The 22631-nt window shown below is 64.1% G+C and overlaps 3 protein-coding genes across 4 annotated transcripts; 1 reads left to right on the top strand and 2 right to left on the bottom strand.

Moving 5' to 3' along the window:
- The first annotated feature begins 94 nt into the window (after positions 1–94).
- On the top strand, positions 95–3401 carry LOC141935781 (oxaloacetate tautomerase Fahd2a, mitochondrial-like). 2 transcript variants are annotated; one of them, XM_074852310.1, is made up of 8 exons: positions 95–193; positions 1770–1958; positions 2038–2254; positions 2363–2422; positions 2505–2664; positions 2859–2967; positions 3050–3137; positions 3256–3401. In XM_074852310.1, exons 2-8 carry the CDS (start codon positions 1777–1779, stop codon positions 3316–3318), a joined length of 879 nt encoding a protein of 292 aa, XP_074708411.1. In that variant the 5' UTR covers positions 95–193; positions 1770–1776; the 3' UTR covers positions 3319–3401. The 2 variants fall into 2 exon arrangements, with proteins under 2 accessions (XP_074708411.1, XP_074708412.1); XM_074852311.1 differs by lacking the exon at positions 95–193 and adding an exon at positions 465–1368.
- Positions 3254–13523, bottom strand: LOC141935780 (glycerol-3-phosphate acyltransferase 2, mitochondrial-like). Its single transcript, XM_074852309.1, has 20 exons — positions 13517–13523; positions 12159–12272; positions 11900–11973; positions 10613–10723; positions 10006–10134; positions 7624–7723; positions 7405–7541; positions 7181–7280; positions 6845–7051; positions 6622–6732; positions 5843–5928; positions 5633–5751; positions 5357–5427; positions 4993–5257; positions 4764–4912; positions 4268–4645; positions 4068–4188; positions 3822–3872; positions 3640–3695; positions 3254–3552 (listed from the first exon to the last, which is right to left on the bottom strand). The coding sequence occupies exons 2-20, from the start codon at positions 12270–12272 to the stop codon at positions 3436–3438; spliced, it is 2496 nt and encodes an 831-aa protein (XP_074708410.1). The 5' UTR covers positions 13517–13523; the 3' UTR covers positions 3254–3435.
- A 6091-nt stretch (positions 13524–19614) lies between these two features.
- On the bottom strand, positions 19615–21020 carry ADRA2B (adrenoceptor alpha 2B). The gene has a single exon (XM_074852094.1). The coding sequence runs from the start codon at positions 20885–20887 to the stop codon at positions 19748–19750; it is 1140 nt and encodes a 379-aa protein (XP_074708195.1). The 5' UTR covers positions 20888–21020; the 3' UTR covers positions 19615–19747.
- Between the last annotated feature and the right edge of the window lie 1611 nt (positions 21021–22631).

Consider the following 22631-nt stretch of genomic DNA (forward strand, 5'->3'; position numbering starts at 1 on the left):
GCCGCCGGCTCTCATTGGCGGAGCGGCCGGCGCGGCCCCTCTTTCCCCGCTCTCGCATTGGTCAGCCCGAGGAGGGGGGCGGGGACTCGACGCGGGGACCTTCACGCTGGGGGCGCGGGGTCAGCGCGTGCCGGGAGGGGAGTGACGCGGCACGTGACGCAGGAGGCACCGCGGGTCCCTTCACGTGACGCAGGTGGCACCGGGGGGCCCTTGTGCCGCTCCCCGGGTCCGGGGGGTCCTCGGGACCGGGGGGATCCCGCGGGTCTGGGGTTGTGCGGGATCGGGGGGACCCCGGGATCAGCTGAGCTGGTGCCGGGGCGGGGGGGGCGGGTCCTGGGATCGGAGCAGTGTGGGATGGGGGGGTCCCCGGGGGTCGGGGGGATCCCCGGGAGCGGGACTGTGTGGGATGGGGGGCGAATCCCCCAGGACCATGGGAGGGAATCCTGCGGGGGTCCCCCTTGTGCAGGGGCGGGGGGATCCCACAGGGTGTGGGATCAGGAGGGGGGTTCCCCCAGGACTGGGGCTGTGCAGGATCGGGGGGGGACCCCCGGGATCGGGGCTGTGTGGGGTCAGGTGATCTGATCTGCTTCCCCCCATCTGCTGTGGGGGGGATCCCGTCTCCCCCCGGATCCGTCCCATGCTGGGACCATTCCCTGCCCTGGGGGGGGTTTGCTGCCACACTGGGGATCTGCTCTGTGCTGGGGAGGGATCCGCTGTCCCCAGCCGTCCCTTACTGGGGCCTGAGCCCCTCACCCCTCCCAATCTGTCCCACGCCAGGATCTGCCCCCCCACCCCCCCGAGAATTGACTCAGTCTCCACCAAGGATCCTGGTGTCGGGATCTCCCCTCCCTCCAGGATCCCTCCTGCGCTGGGATCTGCCCCCTCCCCATGCAGGATGCAGCCCCTCCTCACCCTGCTGCAGGGTGTCAGCCCCCAGGGACCCCCCCTGTGCCAGAGGGATCCAGCCACAGGGGTGGAGAGTGTCTGCAAGAGAAGGGTCTGGGGGTTCTCATTGACAAGCAGCTGACCATGAGCCAGCAGTGTGCCCGGGTGGCCAAGAAAGCCAACGGCCTCCTGGCTTGTATCAGCACTAGTGTGACCAGCAGAAGCAGGGAGGTGACAGTCCCCCTGTGCTCTGCACTGGTGAGGCCACACCTGGAGGGTTGTGTCCAGTTTTGGGCACCTCAATCCCAGAGAGATCTCGAGGGGCTGGAGCGAGGGCAGAGGAGGGCAACGAGGTGGGGAAGGGCCTGGAGAATAAATCCTGTGAGGAGCGACTGAAGGAGCTGGGACTGTTCAGTGTGAGGAGGAGAAGGCTGAGGGGAGACCTCATCACTCTACAGCTCCCTGAAAGGACGTTGTGGAGAGGTTGGTGCTGGTCTCTGCTCCCAGGGAATTAGTGACAGAACAAGAGGGAACGGCTTTAAACTGCAACAGGGGAGGGTCAGACTGGACAGGAGGGAAAAATGTTTCCCCGCCAGAGTGGTCAGAGAGTGGAATAGGCTGCCCAGGGAGGGGGTGGAGTCCCCACCCCTGGGGGTGTTTAAGGGCCGTTTGGATGAGCTGTGGGGGGATGTGGGGTAGGGGAGAACTTTGTAGAGTCGGGCTGAGGGTTGGACTCGATGATCCCGAGGGGCTTTTCCCGCCTGAAGGATTCTGGGATTCTGTGATCCAGCCCCACCCAAGGAGGGTCCCCAACACCCTGGGGCGGGGGGCACAGATCCACTCCAGGCAGGATCCCGAGGATCTGACCCCCCCTGTACCCGCAGGTGCCGGATGCGCTTGCTGGGGGCCATGCGGCTGGTGCGGTTCCGGGGGGCCGGGGGGGCCGAGCCCCGTCTGGGGCTGGAAGCGGCCGGGGGCAGCGTGGTGGACCTGAGCGCGGCCGAGCCGGCGCTGCCCCGCTCCATGCGCGCCTTCCTGGAGAGCGGCCCCAGCGGCCTGGCCGCCGCCCAGAGGTGGGTGCCCACCGCCCCGGCGTCACCCGCGTGTCCCCGCCGGATCGGGCCCTGGCGCTGAGCCCCGCCGGCCTCGCAGGGCGCTGGAGTCGGGCCGGCACCGGGTGCCGCGGGGGACGGTGCAGCTCCTGGCGCCCATCGGGGACCCCGAGAAGGTGATTTGTGTGGGGCTCAACTACCGCGACCACTGCCTGGAGCAGGACCTCAGGAGCCCCCAGGAGCCCATCATCTTCAGCAAGTTCCCCAGCGCCATCATCGGGCCCTTCGATGACATCATACACCCCGAGGAGAGCAGCGTGAGTACCCCTGGGCCCCCCCACCCCACCACCCTGTGCCCCCCTCCATGGCGTGCAGCCCCTCCAAGCCCCCCCAGCACCCCATTTTGTGTCCCCCCCCCGCTCCAGGAGGTAGACTGGGAGGTGGAGCTGGCCGCTGTCATCGGGAAGAAGGGGCGGCACATTGAGGTAACCCCCCCCTAGCCCCCTCCTCCTCCATGTGTTCCCCCCTCCCTTTAGTTAAACGGGTCCCCATTGTCACCCCCCCAAGGAATCATCAGCGCTGGACCACGTCGTGGGGTTCACGGTGGCCAACGACGTCAGCGCCCGGGACTGGCAGAGGAGGAATGGGAGGCAGTGGCTGCTGTCAAAAACCTTCGACACCTTCTGTCCCCTGGGGCCAGCTCTTGTCACCAAGGAGGCCGTGGCAGGTGGGGACAGGACACAGCGGGGAAGGGGACAGGACGGGGACTCTTTCCCAGTTAACAGAGGAGGCACCAAGCATCAAATTTGCCCCAAAACAACTGTTTTTCCTAAAGGGGGGGGTTCACAGTGGCAGGCGGCCCCCAGCGCTGTCCCTGTGTCCCCCCCCCTCCAGTGTGACACGTCCCCTCTGTCCCCACAGACGTCCACAACCTGAGGATCCGCTGCAGCGTCAACGGGCGGCTGATGCAGGACAGCAGCACCAACCAGCTCATCTTCCCCCTGCCCAAACTCATCGCCTGGGTCTCCCAGTAAGCACAGGGGGGGGACAGTGAGGTGCTGGGGATCAGGGGGGGCCACAGCTGACACCTCCCATTGTGTCCCCCCCACCAGATTTGTCACACTGGTCCCCGGGGACATCTTGCTGACAGGAACGCCCGCTGGTGTGGGGCTCTTTCGGAAGCCGCCCGTGTTTCTTAAGGTGAGGGAAAGAGGCGGGGGGGGGCTCAAAATAGGGCTGGGGTGGCAGAACAGGGACATAAACCCCAGGGAGGGGGGACACAAGGTGAGTGTGGGGCTGCCACCATCTCCCCTCGCAGAGAGGAGACGAGGTGCAGTGCGAGATCGAGGAGCTGGGCACCATCTGCAACAAGGTGGTGTGAAGACGGAGAGGCCAAATCTCGCCCCGATTCAGCCGCCTTCCCCCCCCCTTCGGCGTTCAATAAAGCCCCGAGCCAGGCGGGTACCTGCTCCCAGGTTTATCGGCACGACGGCGGCCGCTAGGGCTGGGTGAACTGCTGGATGAAGGCTTCCAGCTTCCCCCGGCTCACGCTGGAGTGGAAAGGCTGGGCGAGGTGGAGCAGGGGGCCGGCGGGGGTCTGCACCTCCTCCAGCACCTGGGGAGGAAGAGGAGGATCACCCAGGGGAGGAGGGGGGCAGCTCGAGGTCTAGGGGGGGTGATGGCAGAGCCCGGCCGTGCTTACCCCCATCTCCTTGAAGGTCTGCAGAGAGCTGAGGGCCAGGCTCCTGTTCGGGTACTCTGGAGGGAGAAAAATCCTTCAGGGAGAACCCGCATCCCACCCTCCGGGCACCCACAGCCCCGTTTTATGGGGGTGCTGCCCCCAAAGCAGGAGGGAGGCTCCGTCCGTCCCCCGGCCCAACTCACCGACACCGTCCTCGGCCAGGAATTGCAGCAGCGCCTCCATGTAGGCGGCCTCTGGGGTTGGGGGGAGAAAAAGGGGGGTTAAATCCCACCACCCCCAGTTCCTGGGGGGACACAGCCCCTCTCTTGTCTCAGCGTAGAGCCAGGGCTGCAAGGGAGCTTTGGCTGTGCCTCAGTTTCCCCAAAAGCCAAGCCAAGGGGGGGCTGGTGTGGTTGGAGAAGCAATTGTCCACCCCGGGGGGGTCCTACCAGACTGGGGCCAGCTGGGTCGGTCCAGGAAAGCCACGGCTCTGGCGTAAGTCCTCAGCACGGGGCTCAGGAGCCGGCAGAGGAAGAGGAGGAAGCCGGGCGAGCCCTGGGGCTCGCTGAGCTGGAGGGGGGAGGCCAGACTTTGGTGAAACGCCCGTCACAGAGGCAGCCGGGGTGCACCGGGGGGGCGCCCCGAGTACCTTGAAGCAGCGCTTGGGGACGTCGCTCTCGCTGTCGCTGTCGCTGAAGTCCATCCCGGCCCGGGGCCGGTCCTTGCCCCAGGGCTGCGGGGCCAAGTCGCAGACCCAGTGCTTGCTCTCCGGCTGCGGGGACAAAGCCGGGTGCCACAGCACCTTTGATGCCACCCTGCCAGCACCCTGTCCCCCCACAGGGACCCCCCCGTGCTCCCTTGTCCCCTTCCCAGCCAGGAGCGGAGGGCGCAGTGAGAGCTGAGCCACCCATCCCCAGCATAGCGAAGGGGGTCCTGGGGGGGCACCCACCTCCTCAACCTCCAGCACCCCACACAGGAGGAGCTTGTCCACGATGTCCTGGCTCCGGTAGTTGAGGGGCTGGCAGGGCTGGGAGAGAGGAGAAAAAAGGGGCTGGCAGGCAGCAGGACTCCCCGCAGCCACACAGGCAGCGGTGACAGGCCACTTCCACGCGATGGCAGTGCCACCCCACGCCACCAGCCCCTACCTGGAGCCCCAGAAGGTTTAGGGGCAGCAGCTGGAGCAGCTCCAGGGTCTTGCGGTGCAGCTCGTCCTGGCTGAGCACGATGCTGGAGAGGCCGACGGTCGCTCCCAGGAAGGGCAGCATCTCCACCAGCAAGGCACGGATGGCGCAGGCTGCCGGGAAAACGGCGTCACCAATCTCCCCGGCGTCACCAATCCCTGGTGTCCCCGATCCCCCACGCCTCGCTCCTCACCTCCCACTGCCTCGCTGGCGAAGACGGGCAGGATGGCAGCGCTGTGGTGGCCCAGCTCGCTCAGGGCCTCCGCTGAGACCTCGGGGACCACGAAGATGTCACCGATGGGGGAGAGGTGGTAGAAGGTGAGATGGGCTCTGAGCAGGATGAGGCTGTGCTGCACCAGGGTGCGGAGCTGCCCCGAGAAGGCCACGTCATGCTGGCCCAGCAGGATCTCCTCCAGCAGCCAGGCAAAATCCTGCATCAGCCGGGAGAGGAAGACGCCCTGGAGGAAGAGGAGGATGAGCTGGCTCCCCTACATGGGGGGGCAGCTCGGGAAAGCTCGCTCTAAAGGCAGAGAAAGCTGGAAAGCTCCTTGTCTCACCTCCCGGTGCTTGTGCAGCAGCAGCACGGACGTGATCGCCACAGCCGTGACGGCGGAGCAGGAGACGCCGTCTGCGAGGGAGGGAGAAGCAGTGGTCGGCCGTCGGGGGATGAGCCCCCCGCCCCAAGCCCGAGGGCGAGAGAAGGCAGCAGTGGTGGCATCCCAAGGGATGTCACCCAGCAGATGCCAGGGAGGGCTTCCCCCCCGCCCGCAGCCCTGCGTGGACAGACAGACGGCTGGAGGCCAGACTCCTGCCTCCCCCCGCAGACCCCTCACCGCTCAGGCAGTGCAGGCCCAGCTTGGTCACCAGTATTTCCTCTTCTGCCTCCAAACCGGCGGCCGTTGCAGGGCCAGGACTCCAAATTGCTGCTTTCTTGCTGTCCAGCTGGCTGGGACTGGAGGAAACGGGGCGAGAGGGGTGAGAACGTGGGGCTGGGAGCAGACGTTGGAGGTGAGATGCTGCCCCAAGGCTCGGCTCCTCCTTACCACGTGCCGAGGATGGTGGGCAACAGCAGCTCCTCCAGCGGCTTCCCCGGGCGGCTCTGCCTGACGAGGTTTTTGGCTGCAAACTCCTTAGATTGAGGACAAACGGGCCTGTTGATGCTCACAGCCCTCAGCACCAACAAGCTGACTTGATCCCTTGGGTCCCCAGGGCCCCAGCAGTCCCCAGCTTCCCCTAGAGATGGGTTCACCGGATCCCCTGGAGAACCCCAGACCCCCTTCAGCCACCCCAAACCCCACCGTCCAACCCCCAGAGCACAGGTCTGATGGGGAGCGGCTGAGGGAACTGGGGGGGTTTAGTCTGGAGAAGAGGAGGCTGAGGGGAGACCTCATGGCCCCCTGCAACTCCCTGAAAGGAGGGTGCAGAGAGGGGGGAGGAGTCTCTTGAGCCAAGGACCCAGCGGCAGGCCAAGAGGGAATGGCCTCAAGCTGCGCCAGGGCAGGGTCAGACTGGCTCTTAGGAAGGATTTCTTTGCAGAAGGGGCTGTTGGGCGTTGGAATGGGCTGCCCAGGGCAGGGGGGGAGTCCCCATCCCTGGAGGGGTTGAAGAGTCGGGTTGAGCCAGCGCTGAGGGATCTGGTGGAGTTGGGAACGGTCAGGGGGAGGTTCATGGTGGGGCTGGAGGAGCTTCAAGGGCTTTTCCAACCCAGATGGTTCTGGGGTTCTGTGTGAGGTTTGCACAGCCACCAACATCACAGCAACAAACCCTCCAGAGCCCTTATGGACCCAGACAGGAGCCCCAGGTGCAAACCCCGCTGCCGTACCTGTAAGGAGAAGGGCTGGGCGAAGTCCACCCGGACGCAGCCAAAGTTTCGGCGCACGGCCCGACACGCTGCCCAGAGGCAGGCGCCGAGGCCGAGGGGCCGAGCCCCGTGCTGGGAAAAGAGGGGAGAGCAAAGCATTAACGGGGCGATGGAGGCGAGCGCTGCTCCCCAGGGACACACCCGGTGATTTGGGTGCTGCACCCGCATCGACAAGCCCTCTCACCGCTCCTTCCCGGGGCGAAGCGCCCGGGGCGATGTCGTAGGCGATGCCCACGGGGACCAGGAGGACGTCGGGGACGGCGCCGTCCCGCACGGCTCGGTACACCAGGGCCAGCCACTCCCGGGCAGGGGCAGAGAGGTGCAGGGTGATGGGGGGCTCTTCCAGGAAGATGAGCAGAGGCTGTTGGCTCCTCAGCACCTCCTCGATGTACTGGTGGGGGGAGACGGGGTGAGGCTGGGGGGCACTGGCAGCACCCCTGGGACGCACGGGAGCTTCGCTGGGTGCTTTTGGAGCTCGGGGGGATGTTTCATCCCTCCCAGCACCCCAGGCTGGACTTACCACGGCCAGGACAGCCCCCGGGAGCCCTTCATCCTGGTTGCTCGGTGTCTGTCCCATCCCCGAGGGCAGGAAAATCCCTCCCAGGCGGCTGAGCAGGGCTCTGAGGGGAAAGAGGAGCCACCTAGCACAGGGCCATCGCCCACCTCAGCTTTGCACGTGTAATTCCCTCCTCCCTGGGTGATGACCCACGTGCTGAGCTCGAGCAGGCGCCTGCCGTGCCTTACCGGAGGCGGGAGCTGCAGGCCTGGCCGCCCACTGCCACCCTGGGCACCCCCAGCCCCTGGGAGAAGAGGACGAAGGACAGGAGCAACCCATCCAGCGGGGATTTGTGCGTCGAGAGGAAAACCAGCGGCACGTCAGGCTGGAAGGAAAGCCAGGGCTCAGCACCCAGCGCGCCGGCAGCGAGGCGCGGGGCCGAGAGCGGCTTTCGCTGCGCTCCCTACCGTCTTGGCGGCCCTCAGCACCATCTTCAGCTGCCCTCGGTGGAGCTGCACGTTGAGGAAGAGGCGGTTCAGGAGCTTGAGCAGAGCCCAGTTGCACAGCCTGCAGGGAAACAAGCAAGTGAGCAACCCCGCGGGGGGGCGTGGCTGCCCCCAAACCACCCCAGAGACCTCACCCAGGCCACCCTGCCCTGCCTCAGTTTCCCCAGCCAGGGTGCTGCATGAGACAGCTTGACTCAAAGAAAAAAAAAAAAAATCTCACTTCTCAGCTCCCGTAAGGCAAATAAACAGTTTTATTATAAATTAAGTTAAAACCTTAAAGGCTGGATGTGACAAGACCACCCCCTTGTCCCTCCAGCAACAAAAGCTGAAGTCAATTACCCCTCCATCTCCCCGTCCTCCCGCACGCTGCTTACGGGAAGGAGCCGAGCGCTTTTATCCCCCGGGGAATTTCTTCCCTTTAAATACTTCAGACTGCTCAGAGGGTTCTTTTATTACAGCTCAATCAGACAAGCAATTAGGCTACAATGCAACCTCTAATTGCCAATTTCTCAATGACAAGAGGAAAAAAAAGAAAAGAGGGGGGGGAGAGAGAGAGAGAGAGAGAGAAAGGAAAAGTTCCCTTTTGCTTTGCTTTACTTTCCATAGCCCCAGTGGTTGTTTTTTTTCCTCCCTTCCTTCCCCACTCCAGTGTCAGATTCCAGCTCACTGGAAGGAACTGGGGGAAACGTCCCCAGAGAGCTGCGTGGGACCCCAAGGGCTGCCTGCCCTGCCGCTGTCAGCCTGGGCTCTCGGCACGTGCGTCCCCCAAAGGATCCCTGCGCCTCCCCCAAAGGATCCCTGCGTGTCCCCCAAAGGCTCCCTGTGCCTCTCCCAAAGGCTCCCTGCGCCTCCCCCAAAGGATCCCTGTGTGTCCCCCAAAAGATCCCTGTGCATCCCCCAAAGGATCCCTGTGCCTCTCCCAAAGGATCCCTGTGCGTCCCCCAAAGGATCCCTGCGCCTCCCCCAAAGGATCCCTGCGCCTCCCCCAAAGGATCCCTGCGTGTCCCCCAAAGGATCCCCGCGCCTCTCCCAAAGGATCCCTGCGCCTCCCCCAAAGGATCCCTGCGCCTCCCCCAAAGGATCCCTGCGTGTCCCCCAAAGGATCCCCGCGCCTCCCCCAAAGGATCCCTGCGCCTCCCCCAAAGGATCCCTGCGCCTCTCCCAAAGGATCCCCGCGCCTCTCCCAAAGGATCCCTGCGCCTCCCCCAAAGGATCCCTGCGTCTCTCCCAAAGGATCCCTGCGTGTCCCCCAAAGGATCCCTGCGTGTCCCCCAAAGGATCCCTGCGCCTCTCCCAAAGGATCCCTGCGCCTCCCCCAAAGGATCCCTGCGCCTCTCCCAAAGGATCCCCGCGCCTCTCCCAAAGGATCCCTGCGCCTCTCCCAAAGGATCCCTGCGCCTCCCCCAAAGGATCCCTGTGTGTCCCCCAAAGGCTCCCTGCGCCTCCCCCAAAGGATCCCTGTGTGTCCCCCAAAAGATCCCTGTGCATCCCCCAAAGGATCCCTGTGCCTCTCCCAAAGGATCCCTGTGCGTCCCCCAAAGGATCCCTGCGTGTCCCCCAAAGGATCCCTGTGCATCCCCCAAAGGATCCCTGTGCCTCTCCCAAAGGATCCCTGTGCGTCCCCCAAAGGATCCCTGCGCCTCTCCCAAAGGATCCCTGCGTCTCTCCCAAAGGATCCCTGCGTGTCCCCCAAAGGATCCCTGCGCCTCTCCCAAAGGATCCCTGCGCCTCTCCCAAAGGATCCCTGCGCCTCCCCCAAAGGATCCCTGTGTGTCCCCCAAAGGCTCCCTGCGCCTCCCCCAAAGGATCCCTGTGTGTCCCCCAAAAGATCCCTGTGCATCCCCCAAAGGATCCCTGTGCCTCTCCCAAAGGATCCCTGTGCGTCCCCCAAAGGATCCCTGCGTGTCCCCCAAAGGATCCCTGCGTGTCCCCCAAAGGATCCCTGTGCCTCTCCCAAAGGATCCCTGTGCGTCCCCCAAAGGATCCCTGTGCGTCCCCCAAAGGATCCCTGCGTGTCCCCCAAAGGATCCCTGCGCCTCCCCCAAAGGCTCCCTGCGCCTCCCCCAAAAGATCCCTGTGCGTCCCCCAAAAGATCCCTGCGCCTCCCCCAAAGGATCCCTGCGCCTCCCCCAAAGGATCCCTCGCAGGCACGAGGCACCCAGCCGCCACTCAAAGCCCATCTGAAGGGGCTTAATACACAAATTAAGAGCACGGAAGACCTGGAGTGAAGGAGAGGGACTGGGAATGCCCCAGACAGGAGCTGGGATCCCTCCAGGAGAAGGCGGGAGATGCCCGTGAAGGGGGATCCACACCCACAACCCTCCCCAGAGTAGGGGTGCAGACCTCAGCAGGAGAAGGGAGAGCGGGGCCTGGATTTCAGCCAGGATCTTGAGTGTTTCCTCCTTCCATCGCCGGTGGGATTCGCTGTCCCCGCTCGAGCCACGGGACCGGCCGGTAGCGACATCCTGAACCCTGCGGAGAGGGGATGGAGAGGAGGTGGGAAGCAGGAGGCAGAGCGAGGGGTTAAAAAGCATTCTCCTAATTACAGTAATTACAGTGTACTGGCTGCCAGCCTCCTGCTGCGTAATTAGCCATGACAACGAGTTAAGTGACAGTTGCCTGACAAGGCCAGTCACCCCATTGGGACAGAGACCGGGAGAGCCTCGGCGGCATCCCAGGGCAGAGCCCAGAGAGCTGGTTCCCCACCAAACTGGGGTACGGGCTCCTTTTGAGGGTGCTGAGCACAGGGGGAGCAGCTGCAAAGCCCCTTCCTCGGGGTGAGATTTTGGGAAGGGCGCAGCAGCGGGGAGGAGCTGGCACATCTCCTTCCACCGGGAGCAGAGAAGCGACCGAACGGGATCCCACGGGGTTGGGGGACGATGCTGCAGGACCCGGGTCCTGCCAGGGGTGAAGGTGACCCCGGAGAGCCCCTCTGGCTGCTCCCACTTACCTCTTGCTGCAGCAGATCCTCGCCGGCAGGTCTCTGGGGGTGTCAGCAGGAACTTTCCAGCCCCAGACAGCAAGGAAACCACAGACCCTTCGGACGAGCCAGCCCCGGTACCTGGGCAGGGAGACAGACAGCGATGCTCCGGCCGTTAGAGGCTTTTCCAGGGTGTTCAGCCTCCCTCAAACCAGCTGTTTGCAAGAATTTTGAGATTTTTCTCCCCATTTTACAGCTGGGAAAACAGAGGCACCAGCAGAGCGATGCTCCCAGCCACCCTGGTCCTTGCAGCATCGCTCCTCACACAGGAGGGAAACCTGCCATTGCTAAAAACACGCAGGGGACGCTCCAAGTCGGGGCCTTTTCCAAACCCACCCCCAAATCAGAGCTCGGCAGCACCCGAAGGGGACGGGAGGGCGGTTTGAGATACCAAAGGGCTGCAGGAAGGAGGACACGGGAACTTCAGACCCTCATCTTTCCACTCGTGATCTCAGCCACCCCATCACCGGGCTCTTTTGAGCCACCCCGCCACTCCCGCGTCGCTGCGAGCGCAGATGAATTATTCAAAGAGTTTGAAAGCTGGAGCTGGGATGTTTCAAGCTGAATAGAGGATAATGACCCGATTTGGAAAAATACAGCACAAAATTGCTGAACCACCAGGGACTGCTCTGAAAGGGGAGAGGAACCGACGGAGTCCAGCACCTCGGGAACGAAAAAATATGTCAGAGATTTGGCAAGGAAACAGCTGCTGGGGTCCAAGGAGGAAGAGGCTGGTTGACACCAGCCAGAGGTCCAGAGTTGGAGCCCCTGGGGAGGAGGAAGAGGAGGGGGGGTGGGGAAGAGGCCACTTCCCCCCTCCCCAGGGGCCAGGCTCGCTCCAAGCGCTGCCAAAGAGAACGAAAACACCCCCCAGCCCCCTGCCAAGTTCTTCCCAACAGCACCAAGAGACCAAGTTTCGTTTGAAAAAAAGAAACGACCCCAAACCCTCAACTCTGTGGATGAGTTCTCCCCCCAGCCTGTGCGGGACGGCAGCCAGGGGACAGAGCGAGCCCTCTCCTCCCCGCTGGTATTAACACGCCGCGCTCGGAGAGGCGGCTTCCAGCCTTTCAAAATATAATTAACATCCCTCCTTTTTGGATTAATTAGGGTGCGGATGACCGAGAGGCATCCCCACGCTCCTGTGCGGCAGGGGAAGGGATTTCCAGGGGGATTTGGACAAACCCTCGGGGGGGGGAAATAAAAAAAAATAAGCGGTTTGCCCAGCGTTCCCCGGCACAGAGCTGACCCGGTCCTCACCGCGTGTCCTCCTCCGTCACCCGGGCGGCGTCGCGGAAGCCCAGAGAGGGGAGCTGCTGGGGGTAGAACCCCCCCTGGAAGGGAAACGCGGGGTCAGCTCTCCGGCAGCAGCAGCTCTGCCTCCGGAAGGCGACAGCACGCACGGGTGGGGGGGTTTTGTCCCCACGCCAGCCCCCCACCCTCTCCCCAGGGCTTGTCCTCTCCACCCGCATCCCACGATCCCAAATCTTCTCCCCGGCCCCCGGCGCCACGCTCGTACCCAGCTCTTCGGGGTGCAGGTCTGGCAGCAGCGCCCTGAGAGCGGACGGTACTTGCCCAGAAAAGGGATGAAAATTTCCAATTTCTGCCCCGAATCGCTGACCCAGGTTTTCATCTGAGGAGGGAAAGACAGACAGCAGGGAGGGAGGGATGGCACAAATCCTGCCCGCCCTAGGAACACCAAATGTCGGGGAATTCTCCCCAAAACACACTTGTGCTGTCGTAAGAAGTCCCGTTACTGGGGAGAAATAAAGCAACTTGGTCTGGGGTTGACGGGGCAGCCGCAAGGGGGGACTCGAGCTGGTTTCCCCACTGAGGGGGGGCCAAGGAGTCACCCCCGTTCCTCCGCCACCGCTGGAGCGTGGGGACCCGGACCCAGCGGGCTCAGCACCACGGGGGAGCTCGGCCAGCTGGGATGAGCCCTTGGAGACGCGTCCAGCGCCGGCCCGCGGAGCTCAGCTGGGGAGACGCGGGCAAGAGGGGGGTCAGCGAGAGCTGGGGGGGGGGGGGGGCGCACGGGGAGACCCCAGACCCTTCGTCCCCATCCCGCCTGCAGCGAGCCCCCTCCACCCCCAGCACCAGAGCCGTGGGGCAACGGGGCGCTGCAGGATGGGACCCGCAGGGTGCTGGGGGGGAGGCGCCGAGCCCCCTCTCCTCACTTTGCAGGGAAGCGACCGGGCTCCTCGGCGGGGAAATGGATGGTTTATAGCCCAAAAAGAGAGGGAAAAACAACAAAAAACCAGAAAAAACCCCAAAACCAACCCAGCAACCAACGCGCCAAACCCCTCGGGAACAGAATTTATCCTCCGTAATGGAGCTCCGGGGCTGCTACAATCGACTTTTCCCTCCCACACCCTCCTCCCCCCCCAGCACCGACACCGATCTGTACCCAAAAACCCTGCAACCTGCCCCAAAACGCTGCGATCGCGGCCCCCCCGCCAGCCTCAGCCCCCCCAAATCGCGCTGGGGGGGGTACCCAGCACTGCCCACCGGTGCTCGTACGACACCCCCCCCCCCCCAAGGTATCGGGGGCTTTTAAATCCCATCTCCCCCCTCCCTTTGCTGTGGGGTGGGTTGAAGGAATTTTATTCCCCCCCCCCCCAAAAAAAAAAAAAGAGAGGAGGGAGGAAAACAAAAATAATTTGTTTTTAAACCGTTGCCGGGGGGTGTAAAGAAAAGTGAGGTTGGAGGGAAGGAAACCCCAGCGAAGTGTGGGACCCCCCCGGAAACCCCCCAAGTGTGAAACTGCACTGGATTTACCGGCGCGTGCTCGGGGGGGGTGGGTGGGTGGGTGTGTCACCCCCCCCCTCGTTTGGGGATCAGTGTCCCCTCGGTCCCCGTCCCGAGGGAGCCACGTACCTTGGGGACAGGCTGTCACGGGTGGGGAGATGGTGCTGGCAGCCCTCGGGGGGGGTCGGGGGGGGGGGGACACCCCCAAAGCAGGGAGAGAAGAGGCACTGGGGGTGCTCGAGGGTCCTGGAGAAAGAACAGAAATAGGCAGAAAGTCTGAATTTGGAAGGTTTCAGTGGCTCGGAGGGGGCTGCTGGGAGGGGACACCCCTGTGGGCCCCACATGTCCTGTAAGGCTTTGGGGGGGGGGATCACACCCCCCACACACCCCATAGGGTCTGGGGGGGTATAACACACCCCAGAGAGGCCCCACATGCCCTATAGGGTCGGGGGGGGGGGTATAACACACCCCAGAGAGGCCCCACATGCCCTATAGGGTCTGGGGGGGGGTATAACACACCCCAGAGAGGCCCCACATGCCCTATAGGGTCGGGGGGGGGGTATAACACACCCCATAGAGGCCCCACATGCCCTATAGGGGTTGGGGGGGGTATAACACACCCCAGAGAGGCCCCACATGCCCTATAGGGTCTGGGGGAGGGGGTTAATATGCCCCACACCCCCTATAGAGCCGGGGAGGGGGAAACACCCCACATGGACCCCACAGACCCTACAGGGCCTGGAGTGGGGGTGTAACACGCCCCACACCCGCTCTAGAGCCTTGGGGGGGGCACGCACACACACACACACACACACACACACACACCCCACAGGCCCCACAGACCCCACAGACCCTGGGGGGGGAGCAGCCCCCCAGCCCCCCGGCGGCCCCCCCGGCCCCGGCCCCGCTCTCACCCTCCGCAGGCCCGGCCGCTCCGTCCCGCCCCGCCCCCGCTGCAGCCCGGCCCTGAGGGGCGGCCCGGCCCGGCCCCTGCCCCCCCCCGGGCCTCTGCCCCCCCTGGGGACGTGACCCCCACCCTGTCACCCCCTCGGTGCCCATCCCCGCCACCCCTGGGGACACAGCCCCAGCCCCTTCCCAGGTCCCCAGCACCCCCATGGACATCAGCCCCAGCTCCATCATGGGGTCTCAGACCCATTTCCAACCTTGCCACCCCCAAGGACATCAACCCAGACCCACCACGAGGTCCCAGCCCCTTCTCAGGTCCCCAACATCCTCATGGACATCAGCTCCATCCCAGGTCCCCATCACCCTTGGGGACATCAGCCCCAAACCCCGTCAGGGGGTCCCAGCCCCTTCCCAAGTCCCCATCACCCCCATGGACATCATCTTCAGCCCCTTCCCAGGTCCCCAACACCCCCAAGGACATCAGACCCAGCTCCATCCCAGGTCCCCATCACCCTTGGGGACATCAACCCCAAACCCCGTCATGGGGGCCCAAGCCCTTCCCAAGTCCCCAACACCCTTGGGGACATCAGCCCCAGCCCCAAACCCCATCACAGGGGCCCAAGCCCTTCCCAAGTCCCCAACACCCTTGGGGACATCAGCCCCAGCCCCAAACCCCATCACAGGGGCCCAAGCCCTTCCCAAGTCCCCAACACCCCCGAGGACATCAGCCCCAGCTCCATCCTAGGTCCCCATCACCCTTGGGGACATCAGCCCCAAACCCCATCACGGGGTCCCAGCCCCTTCCCAAGTCCCCAACATCCTCATGGACATCATCTCCAGACCCTTCCCAGGTCCCCATCACCCTTGGGGACATCAGCCCCAAACCCCATCATGGGGTCCCAGCCCCTTCCCAGGTCCCCAACACCCCCAAGGACATCAGCCCCAGCCCCACCACGAGGTCCCAGCCCCTTCCCAGGTCCCCAACATCCTCATGGACATCAGCTCCATCCCAGGTCCCCATCACCCTTGGGGACATCAGCCCCAAACCCCATCGTGGGGTCCCAGCCCCTTCCCAGGTCCCCACCACCTCTGGGGACATCAACCCCAGCCCAAGTCCCCCACCACCCCCAGAGCCATCAGCCCCCCCATCCCTGTCACCCCCAGGGCCACCACCCCAGACCTCAAAAACCTCCAGGAAACATCAGGGAACCGGGTGAGCCCAAATGGGCTGAATCTGCCTGAAAACACCCCAAAAAAGGCAACATTTTTCACCTGCCTGCTGGTGCTCTCACCCCCCCGGGGGGGCTGAAGCTGCAAATCTGCCTTTAAGTGCAGCTGAGAGCTTTTATGGCTTAATCGTCCTCTGGCGGGGAAATAATAAGGGAAAAAAAAAAATAAAAAGGCAAGAAAAAAGGGGGAAAAAACCAGACAAGAGAAAAGAAAAAAAAAGTCAAGAAAAAAGGAAAAACATAAGAAAAAAAAAGAAAAAACCTTATTTACTGGGAAGGGAAGAGGAGGAGGGAGAGCGGGGCGGGGGCTGGGTGATACCCGCGGGCTTTGGGGGGCTTTTGGGGGGCAAAACCCGGCAGGGGGAGGAGTTTTGGCCCGACCCCCCCTCCCTGAGCGCGTCCGCCCCAAACCGCCCCGCTCACACTTTTTCTGCCTTTTTCTCACTTTTTTTTCCCCCCCTGGCGTTTCCCGGCTTTCGGGGGACCCCCCCCAACACCAAAACCTCCCCGCGCCCCATCGCCGAGACCCCTCGAACCGTCGCCGCGGCGGGAAGATTTCAGGCGACGCAACTTATTTTTTATTTTAAATTTTTAAATCTTTTACGCCCGGCCGCGCCCCCCCCCCCCGCCGCGGTGGCCGTATCGTCCCCCCCCGGCTTTTCTCTCGCTGCCACTAAACCCAAACCCAAATAAAAACCTTCCGCCGCCGTTCCCAGCTCCCTCATTTTAAACATTTCGATGAAAACCCACATTTTTTTTTCTCCCATGAAGAAATTATTTCCTCCCGCCAGCTTCGCGCCTGACCTTCCCCTGCTGGTGAAAGCGGCCAAATTTTGTCAAAACGCTAAAAATAAACTAAAAGGTGGCGGGAGGGGTTAACCCAGGCGCCAGCACTGAGGGGTTTTTCGCGTCTAACACATTATTGTGATATTCCATCCTCTAATTAACCAGCACTAATTATACGGGAGGCTGAGTCCTGGCACGAACTCATCACACCCCACAGCGCCCCCCCCGCCGGCCTTCCCCGCACCAGTTTACGGCAGCGCCTTCCCACTGGTCCCAGTTTGGCTCGGGAGCAGCCCCTGGGGGAGGGTGTCAGCAATTAATAATTCTGTTTAATTAACCTCCCCCTCCAGCGCTAACGAGGGGACGAGCGTTATTCCGGCGCCGATAACGGGGGGTCAGCGGCACGCGGGGGGGTCAGCGCTGCCCCCCGCGCCGGGGGAGGGGGGATAAACCCCCCCCCGACACGTTTTAACCCGTTTTTCAGCAAAAAAAAAAAAGCTCAATTTGAGCTGCTTGAATTTCTGTGGCCCTTTTTTTTTTTTTTTGCAGCAAACCTGCTTCTGCTGAATATACGGGGGGGGGGAATTAAGGAATCACCATGGCAACCTGTGGGCGGTTTTGGGGGAATTAGTGGGGAGGGGGAGGAGGGGGGAGGGGGCAGAGGCGGCAGCGCTGGGGGGACGGGGTGGGCAGGGTGGGGGGGACAGGCTGTTGGGGACAGGCTGGTGCCGTGGGGACCCAGCCCCACAGAACTGTCCCCAGCCCCACAGGGCCATGCTTAGATCCCCATGGGACCATGCTCAGCCCCATAGGACCATGTGCAGCCCCATAAGGCCATGCCCAGCCCCACAGGATCATGCTTAGGCCCCCATAGGACAATGCTCAGACCCACAGGACCATGCCCAGCCCCACAGGACCATGCCCAGCCCCACAGAACCATGCTTAGATCCCCCCAGCCCCATGCCCAGCCCCACAGGATCATGCCCAGCCCCACAGAACCATGCCCAGCCCCACAGAACCATGCTTAGATCCCTCCAGCCCCATGCCCAGCCCCACAGAACCATGCTTAGATCCCCCCAGCCCCATGCCCAGCCCCACAGGATCATGCCCAGCCCCACAGAACCATGCCCAGCCCCACAGAACCATGCTTAGATCCCCCCAGCCCCATGCCCAGCCCCACAGGATCATGCCCAGCCCCATATGACCATGCCCAGCCCCACAGAACCATGCTTAGATCCCCCCAGCCCCATGCCCAGCCCCACAGGATCATGCCCAGCCCCATATGACCATGCCCAGCCCCACAGAACCATGCTTAGATCCCCCCAGCCCCATGCCCAGCCCCACAGAACCATGCCCAGCCCCACAGGACCATGTCCAGCCCCATAGGATCCTGCCCAGCCCCACAGAACCATGCTTAGATCCCCACAGGACCATGCCCAGCCCCACAGTCCCATACCCAGCCCCATAGGATCATGCCCAGCCCCACAGTCCCATGCCCAGCCCCACAGAACCATGCCCAGCCCCACAGCCCCATGCCCAGCCCCACAGGACCATGCCCAGCCCCACAGTCCCATACCCAGCCCCATAGGATCATGCCCAGCCCCACAGTCCCATGCCCAGCCCCACAGGACCATGCCCAGCCCCACAGAACCATGCCCAGTCCACGAGACCATGCTGAGACCCCCAGCCCCATGCCCAGCCCCACAGGACCCCACAGCCAGCCCCACATCTCCCCCAGCACGAGGCGGGGCGCGAAGCGGGCGGTGTGGGCACAGCCGTGGGGCAGAGGGAGCTGGGGCGGGATGTGGAGTCAGAGGCCGGGAGCGGGTCCAGCCGCCTCGGGGCCGGGCTGGCGGGGGCCCAGCGGCTCGGCGTGCGCAGCCCCACGGCCCCAGCCCCGTTCGCACGCCCTGTCCCACCCCGAGCAGCCTCCCAGCGCGCTGGGACGGGCCAACGGCCGCCGGCCGTGCGGGGCTCGTGGGGGGGGAGGAGAGCGGCCGCGCTGGGAACGGGCGTCCGAAGGGTCAGCTGGGTTCGGGGTGGGGGGGGTCAAGTCCCACAGTGGGGCGGGAGATGGGGCGGCTCTGCCACTGCGGAGGAGAGCTGTCCCTAGTCACATCCCCCAGCCGTGGGGGGCACCGGGGTGCTGGTACCCAGTGTGAGGCGTGATGTACTGGTGGGGGGCAGCACGCACTGGTGTGGGTCACTGTATACTGGTGCGGGTCATTGTATACTGGTGTGGGTCACTGTGCACTGGTGTGGGTCACTGTATACTGGTGTGGGTCACTGTGCACTGGTGTGGGTCACCGTATACTGGTGTGGGTCACTGTATACTGGTGTGGGTCACCATATACTGGTGTGGGTCACTGCATGCTGGTGTGGGTCATTGTATGCTGGTGTGGGTCACCGTATACTGGTGTGGGTCATCATATGCCAGTGAGGGTCATCATGCACCATCATGAGTCACAATGCACCAGTATGGGTCACGATGGACCAGTGGGGGTCGCGATACCCCGGTGTGGGTCACGATACCCTGGTGTGGGTTGCGATACCCTGGTGAGGGTTGTGATACCCTGCTGTGGGTCACGATACCCTCTGTGGGTCACAATACCCTGCTGTGGGTCGTGATACCCTCTGTGGGTCGCGATACACCGTCACAAACCACGATACACCAGTGTGGGGCACGATGCTCCACCGTGACCCACAGTTACACCCACATGATACCATGATGTGGGTCACGATCTGCTGATGTGGGTCACAACACCCCAATGTGGGTCACAACCCACAAACCCTGCCCTGTGGCCCCCAACATGCATCATCCCCCCCGCCCCGGGGTGGGCAGCACAACCCTATACGAGACACCCGCGAGTCCCCTATATCAGCCACCCGCGAATCCCCACCCGAGCGGGGTCCCCCGACACCAGGCTCTGTCCCCATCCCCCTTTGGGTTGAACGTCCTCGGGGCCGGCAGCTGCAAAGATTTATTCTTTGGGGTTTTTTGACTTTTTTTTTTTTTTTTTAAATTATTATTATTTATCCCTTCCCGGGCGCTGCCATAAATAACCGCCCCCTCCCAGACATCGTGTTCCCGCTCCGCCGGCACATTCCTCCCAGCCGCGCTGCCGGCTGTCACGGGCCACGGCTCTTGTCCCCAACAGTCCCCAGGGATTGAGGCGGGGGGGGGGGACACACGCACAACACCCCCCCCACGTCTGCCCCTTGACAAAAAGTGACATTTTTTCTTATTACAAAATATCTTTTATTGTTAAAAGGCCACCTTAGGCGGGGGAAGGGGGGGGGGCGCTGTTGAGGTGCCACCAGGCTTGGGGACAGGCGTTGTGGCGCGGTGGCACGTGCCCCCCCTCCCCCCCAAACCCAAGGGATGCGCTGGCAGGAGGAGGAGGAGGGCGGGAGGGAGGGAGGGCGCGGGCAGAGCCCCTCACCAGGGCGTCGGGGCGCGGCGGCGGCAGAGGAGGCGCCGGAAGGCCTTGCGGAAGTCCTGGTTGAAGACGGTGTAGATGACGGGGTTGAGGGAGCTGTTGCAGTAACCGACCCAGAAGAAGAACTGGAAGACGCCGTCGGGGACCTTGCAGCGGCGGGGACAGAGCGCGCCCAGGCTGTAGAGGAAGAAGAAGGGGAACCAGCAGAGGACGAAGACGCCGATGACCACGGCCAAGACGAAGGTGAAACGTTTCTCCCGGTTGAGCTGAGTCTTCCTCCTCCACGGGTTCAACGCCGGCGGCCGACGGGCCAACACCACCTGTCCCGTCCCCGTGGCCAAAGTGTCCCTGGGGCGTCCCCCGGGCTGCGGGGACGGCCCCGCCGCGGCGCTGGGGGGCGCCGGGGGCTCCTCGGGGCTCAGCAGCGAGGTCCTGTCCGCTGGCGGGCGGGTGCCCGGGGGCTCCGTGGCGGCTCGGGGGGGGACGTTCGGTGCCGCGGGCGGTTTGGCGGCGGCGGGGCGGGAGCGGTGGCGGCGTTTGGCGATCAGGTAGATGCGCAGGTAGACGAGGATCATGATGAGACACGGGGCGAAGAAGGAGCCGACGCTGGAGGAGAGGACGTACCAGGCCTCCTCGTTGAGTTTGCACTGCGGCCGCCCCGCCGCCGCCGCCTTCTTCTCCCCCTTGTAGACCAGGGGCGGGAGGGAGATGACGGCGGCGATGGTCCAGACGATGAAGATGCTGCACTTGATGCGCCGCGGCGTCCGCTTGGCGTTGTACTCGATGGCGCGACTGACCGACCAGTACCGGTCCAGGCTGATGGCGCAGAGGTGGACGATGGACGAGGTGCAGAAGAGCACGTCCAAGGCCAGGTAGATCTCGCACCACGTCTTCTCGAAGTACCAGTAGCCCAGGAGCTCGTTGGCCAAGGAGAAGGGGATGATCAAGGTGGCCACCAAGATGTCGGCGGCCGCCAGCGACACCAAGAAGAGGTTCTGGGGCGCCCGCAGCGAGCGGCTGCTCAGCACCGCCAGGATCACCAGCGCGTTGCCCGTGATGGTGAAGAGCACCAGGAAGGTGATGGCGGCGGCGATGGCGGCGGTGGCTTGGACCGAGTAACCCCCCGCGGGCCCCTCCATGGCCCCGCCGGCCGCGGGGTCCGGCCGCCGGCGCTCAGCGGGGCCCCCCCGGGGTGCGTGAGGCCGCGGGGTGCTGGGGGACACCGGTGCCCCTTGCCATGCTGCCTGCTGGCTGCCTGCCCTGCCTGCTGGTGCCCTGTCCTGCCCGCGGTGCCTGCTGCTGCCTGACCCTGCGCGGTGCTGCCTGCACCCCTGCCCTGTGCTGCCTGTCCCTGTGAGGTGCTGCCTGTCCCTGTGCGGTGCTGCCTGTCCCTGCCCTGTGCTGCCTGTCCCTGTGAGGTGCTGCCTGTCCCTGTGCGGTGCTGCCTGTCCCTGCCCTGTGCTGCCCGCACCCCTGCCCTGCCTGCACCCCTGCTGTCCCTGCCCACACCTGTAGCGCTGCCTTCCCTGCCTGCCCCGCAGCCGTGCCCGCTCCCGAGCCCCCTTGCCCTGCCCGCAGCCCCTCACGCTGCCTGCCCTGCCCTGCCCGCACCCTGCCCTGCCTGCATCCCGCCGCCCCAGCCCTCCCCCGCGCTGCCCGCACCCCACCTCGCGCCCCCGCTGCCGGTGTCCCGCGCCCGTCCCTGCCTGCTGCTGCCGGTACCGGTGCCGCCGGGCTCTGCGCTGCCGGGCGCCGCCTCCGCGGGGTTTTAAGCGGACTCGGACGCGGAGGGAGGGGGGGGAACACGCTGAGCCACCGCCCCCGGGGCGGAACCGGGCGGCACCGGGGGGACACGGGGCCGCCGGCGGGGCCGGGCTCCGCTCCGGGCTTCGCACCTTCCCCCGCGACCCCCCGGGCATCCGCGGCCCTTTCCTGGCACCCACATCCCTCCCTGAGCCCCCCCAGCCCCCTCCCTGACACCCACATCCCCCCCCAGCACTCCCACCCCTCACTGGTACCTGTATCCCCCCCCCAGCACCCACATCCCCCCCCCCAGCACCCACCTCCTCTTCCAGGCCCCAGGGACTCCCCCTCTCCCCACATCCCCCCCAAAAATCACCCCCAAGCTGTTTTTCCTCCAAGCCCGGCTGCTTCTCCCACACCCCCAAATGATTTTCGCAGTAATTCAGGATTAAGAGAGAAAAAAAACAGCACCGGGCTCCTTTTTGCCCATTTATTGATATTTTTTCAGCCGGGGGCGGCACCTTCCGGCCCCGTCTGCGGCGGGTAACGGCCCCAGGCGGCCGTCAGGGCTGCTCAGCACCACCAGCTCCTCACTTCTCTCGTTCAAACACACCTTTTAGCTCCAGATTTGGGCCTTTTGGGTTTTTTTTGTTGTTGTTTTGTTCCCCTCATTTCAGGGCTGAAGACGTTTTTTCGGAGCATTTCCAAGCCCCCGCTGACGCTCACGTCAGGCCCGCGGCCGCCGTCACCGCTCTCAGCTTGTCCCCGGGGCTGCAATTTGGGTTTTGTAAAGGGGGAAACTGAGGCACGGAGGGCTGGGAGAGGAGGGAGCGTGTTCAGAAACGGCCCCTCGGCCTCCGAAAACCCGCAAGCAAAACTCTTGCCTCCTCCTCGACAAGGTTTTCCCAAAACCAAGCCGAAGCGGAGGCTGGGAGGGATTTTTCTTCCCCTCCCCGCGGTGCTCTGGGCGCTCAGGACAGAGTCTGACCCTGGTTTCTCTCCCCCAGAGCAGCTTTTCTGCTGCTGAACCCCAAATTTCGGTGCCAGGCAGAGCCCACTTCGCCCTCCCCCAGCAGAAACCCCCTCCCCTCGCCCCAGAAGCAATCCCAAGTCCAAAAGTCTCCATTACGCCAAGAAAAA

This window comes from Strix uralensis, chromosome 28 (genome assembly GCF_047716275.1).
Source record: "Strix uralensis isolate ZFMK-TIS-50842 chromosome 28, bStrUra1, whole genome shotgun sequence".
Classification (NCBI taxonomy): Eukaryota; Metazoa; Chordata; class Aves; order Strigiformes; family Strigidae; genus Strix; species Strix uralensis.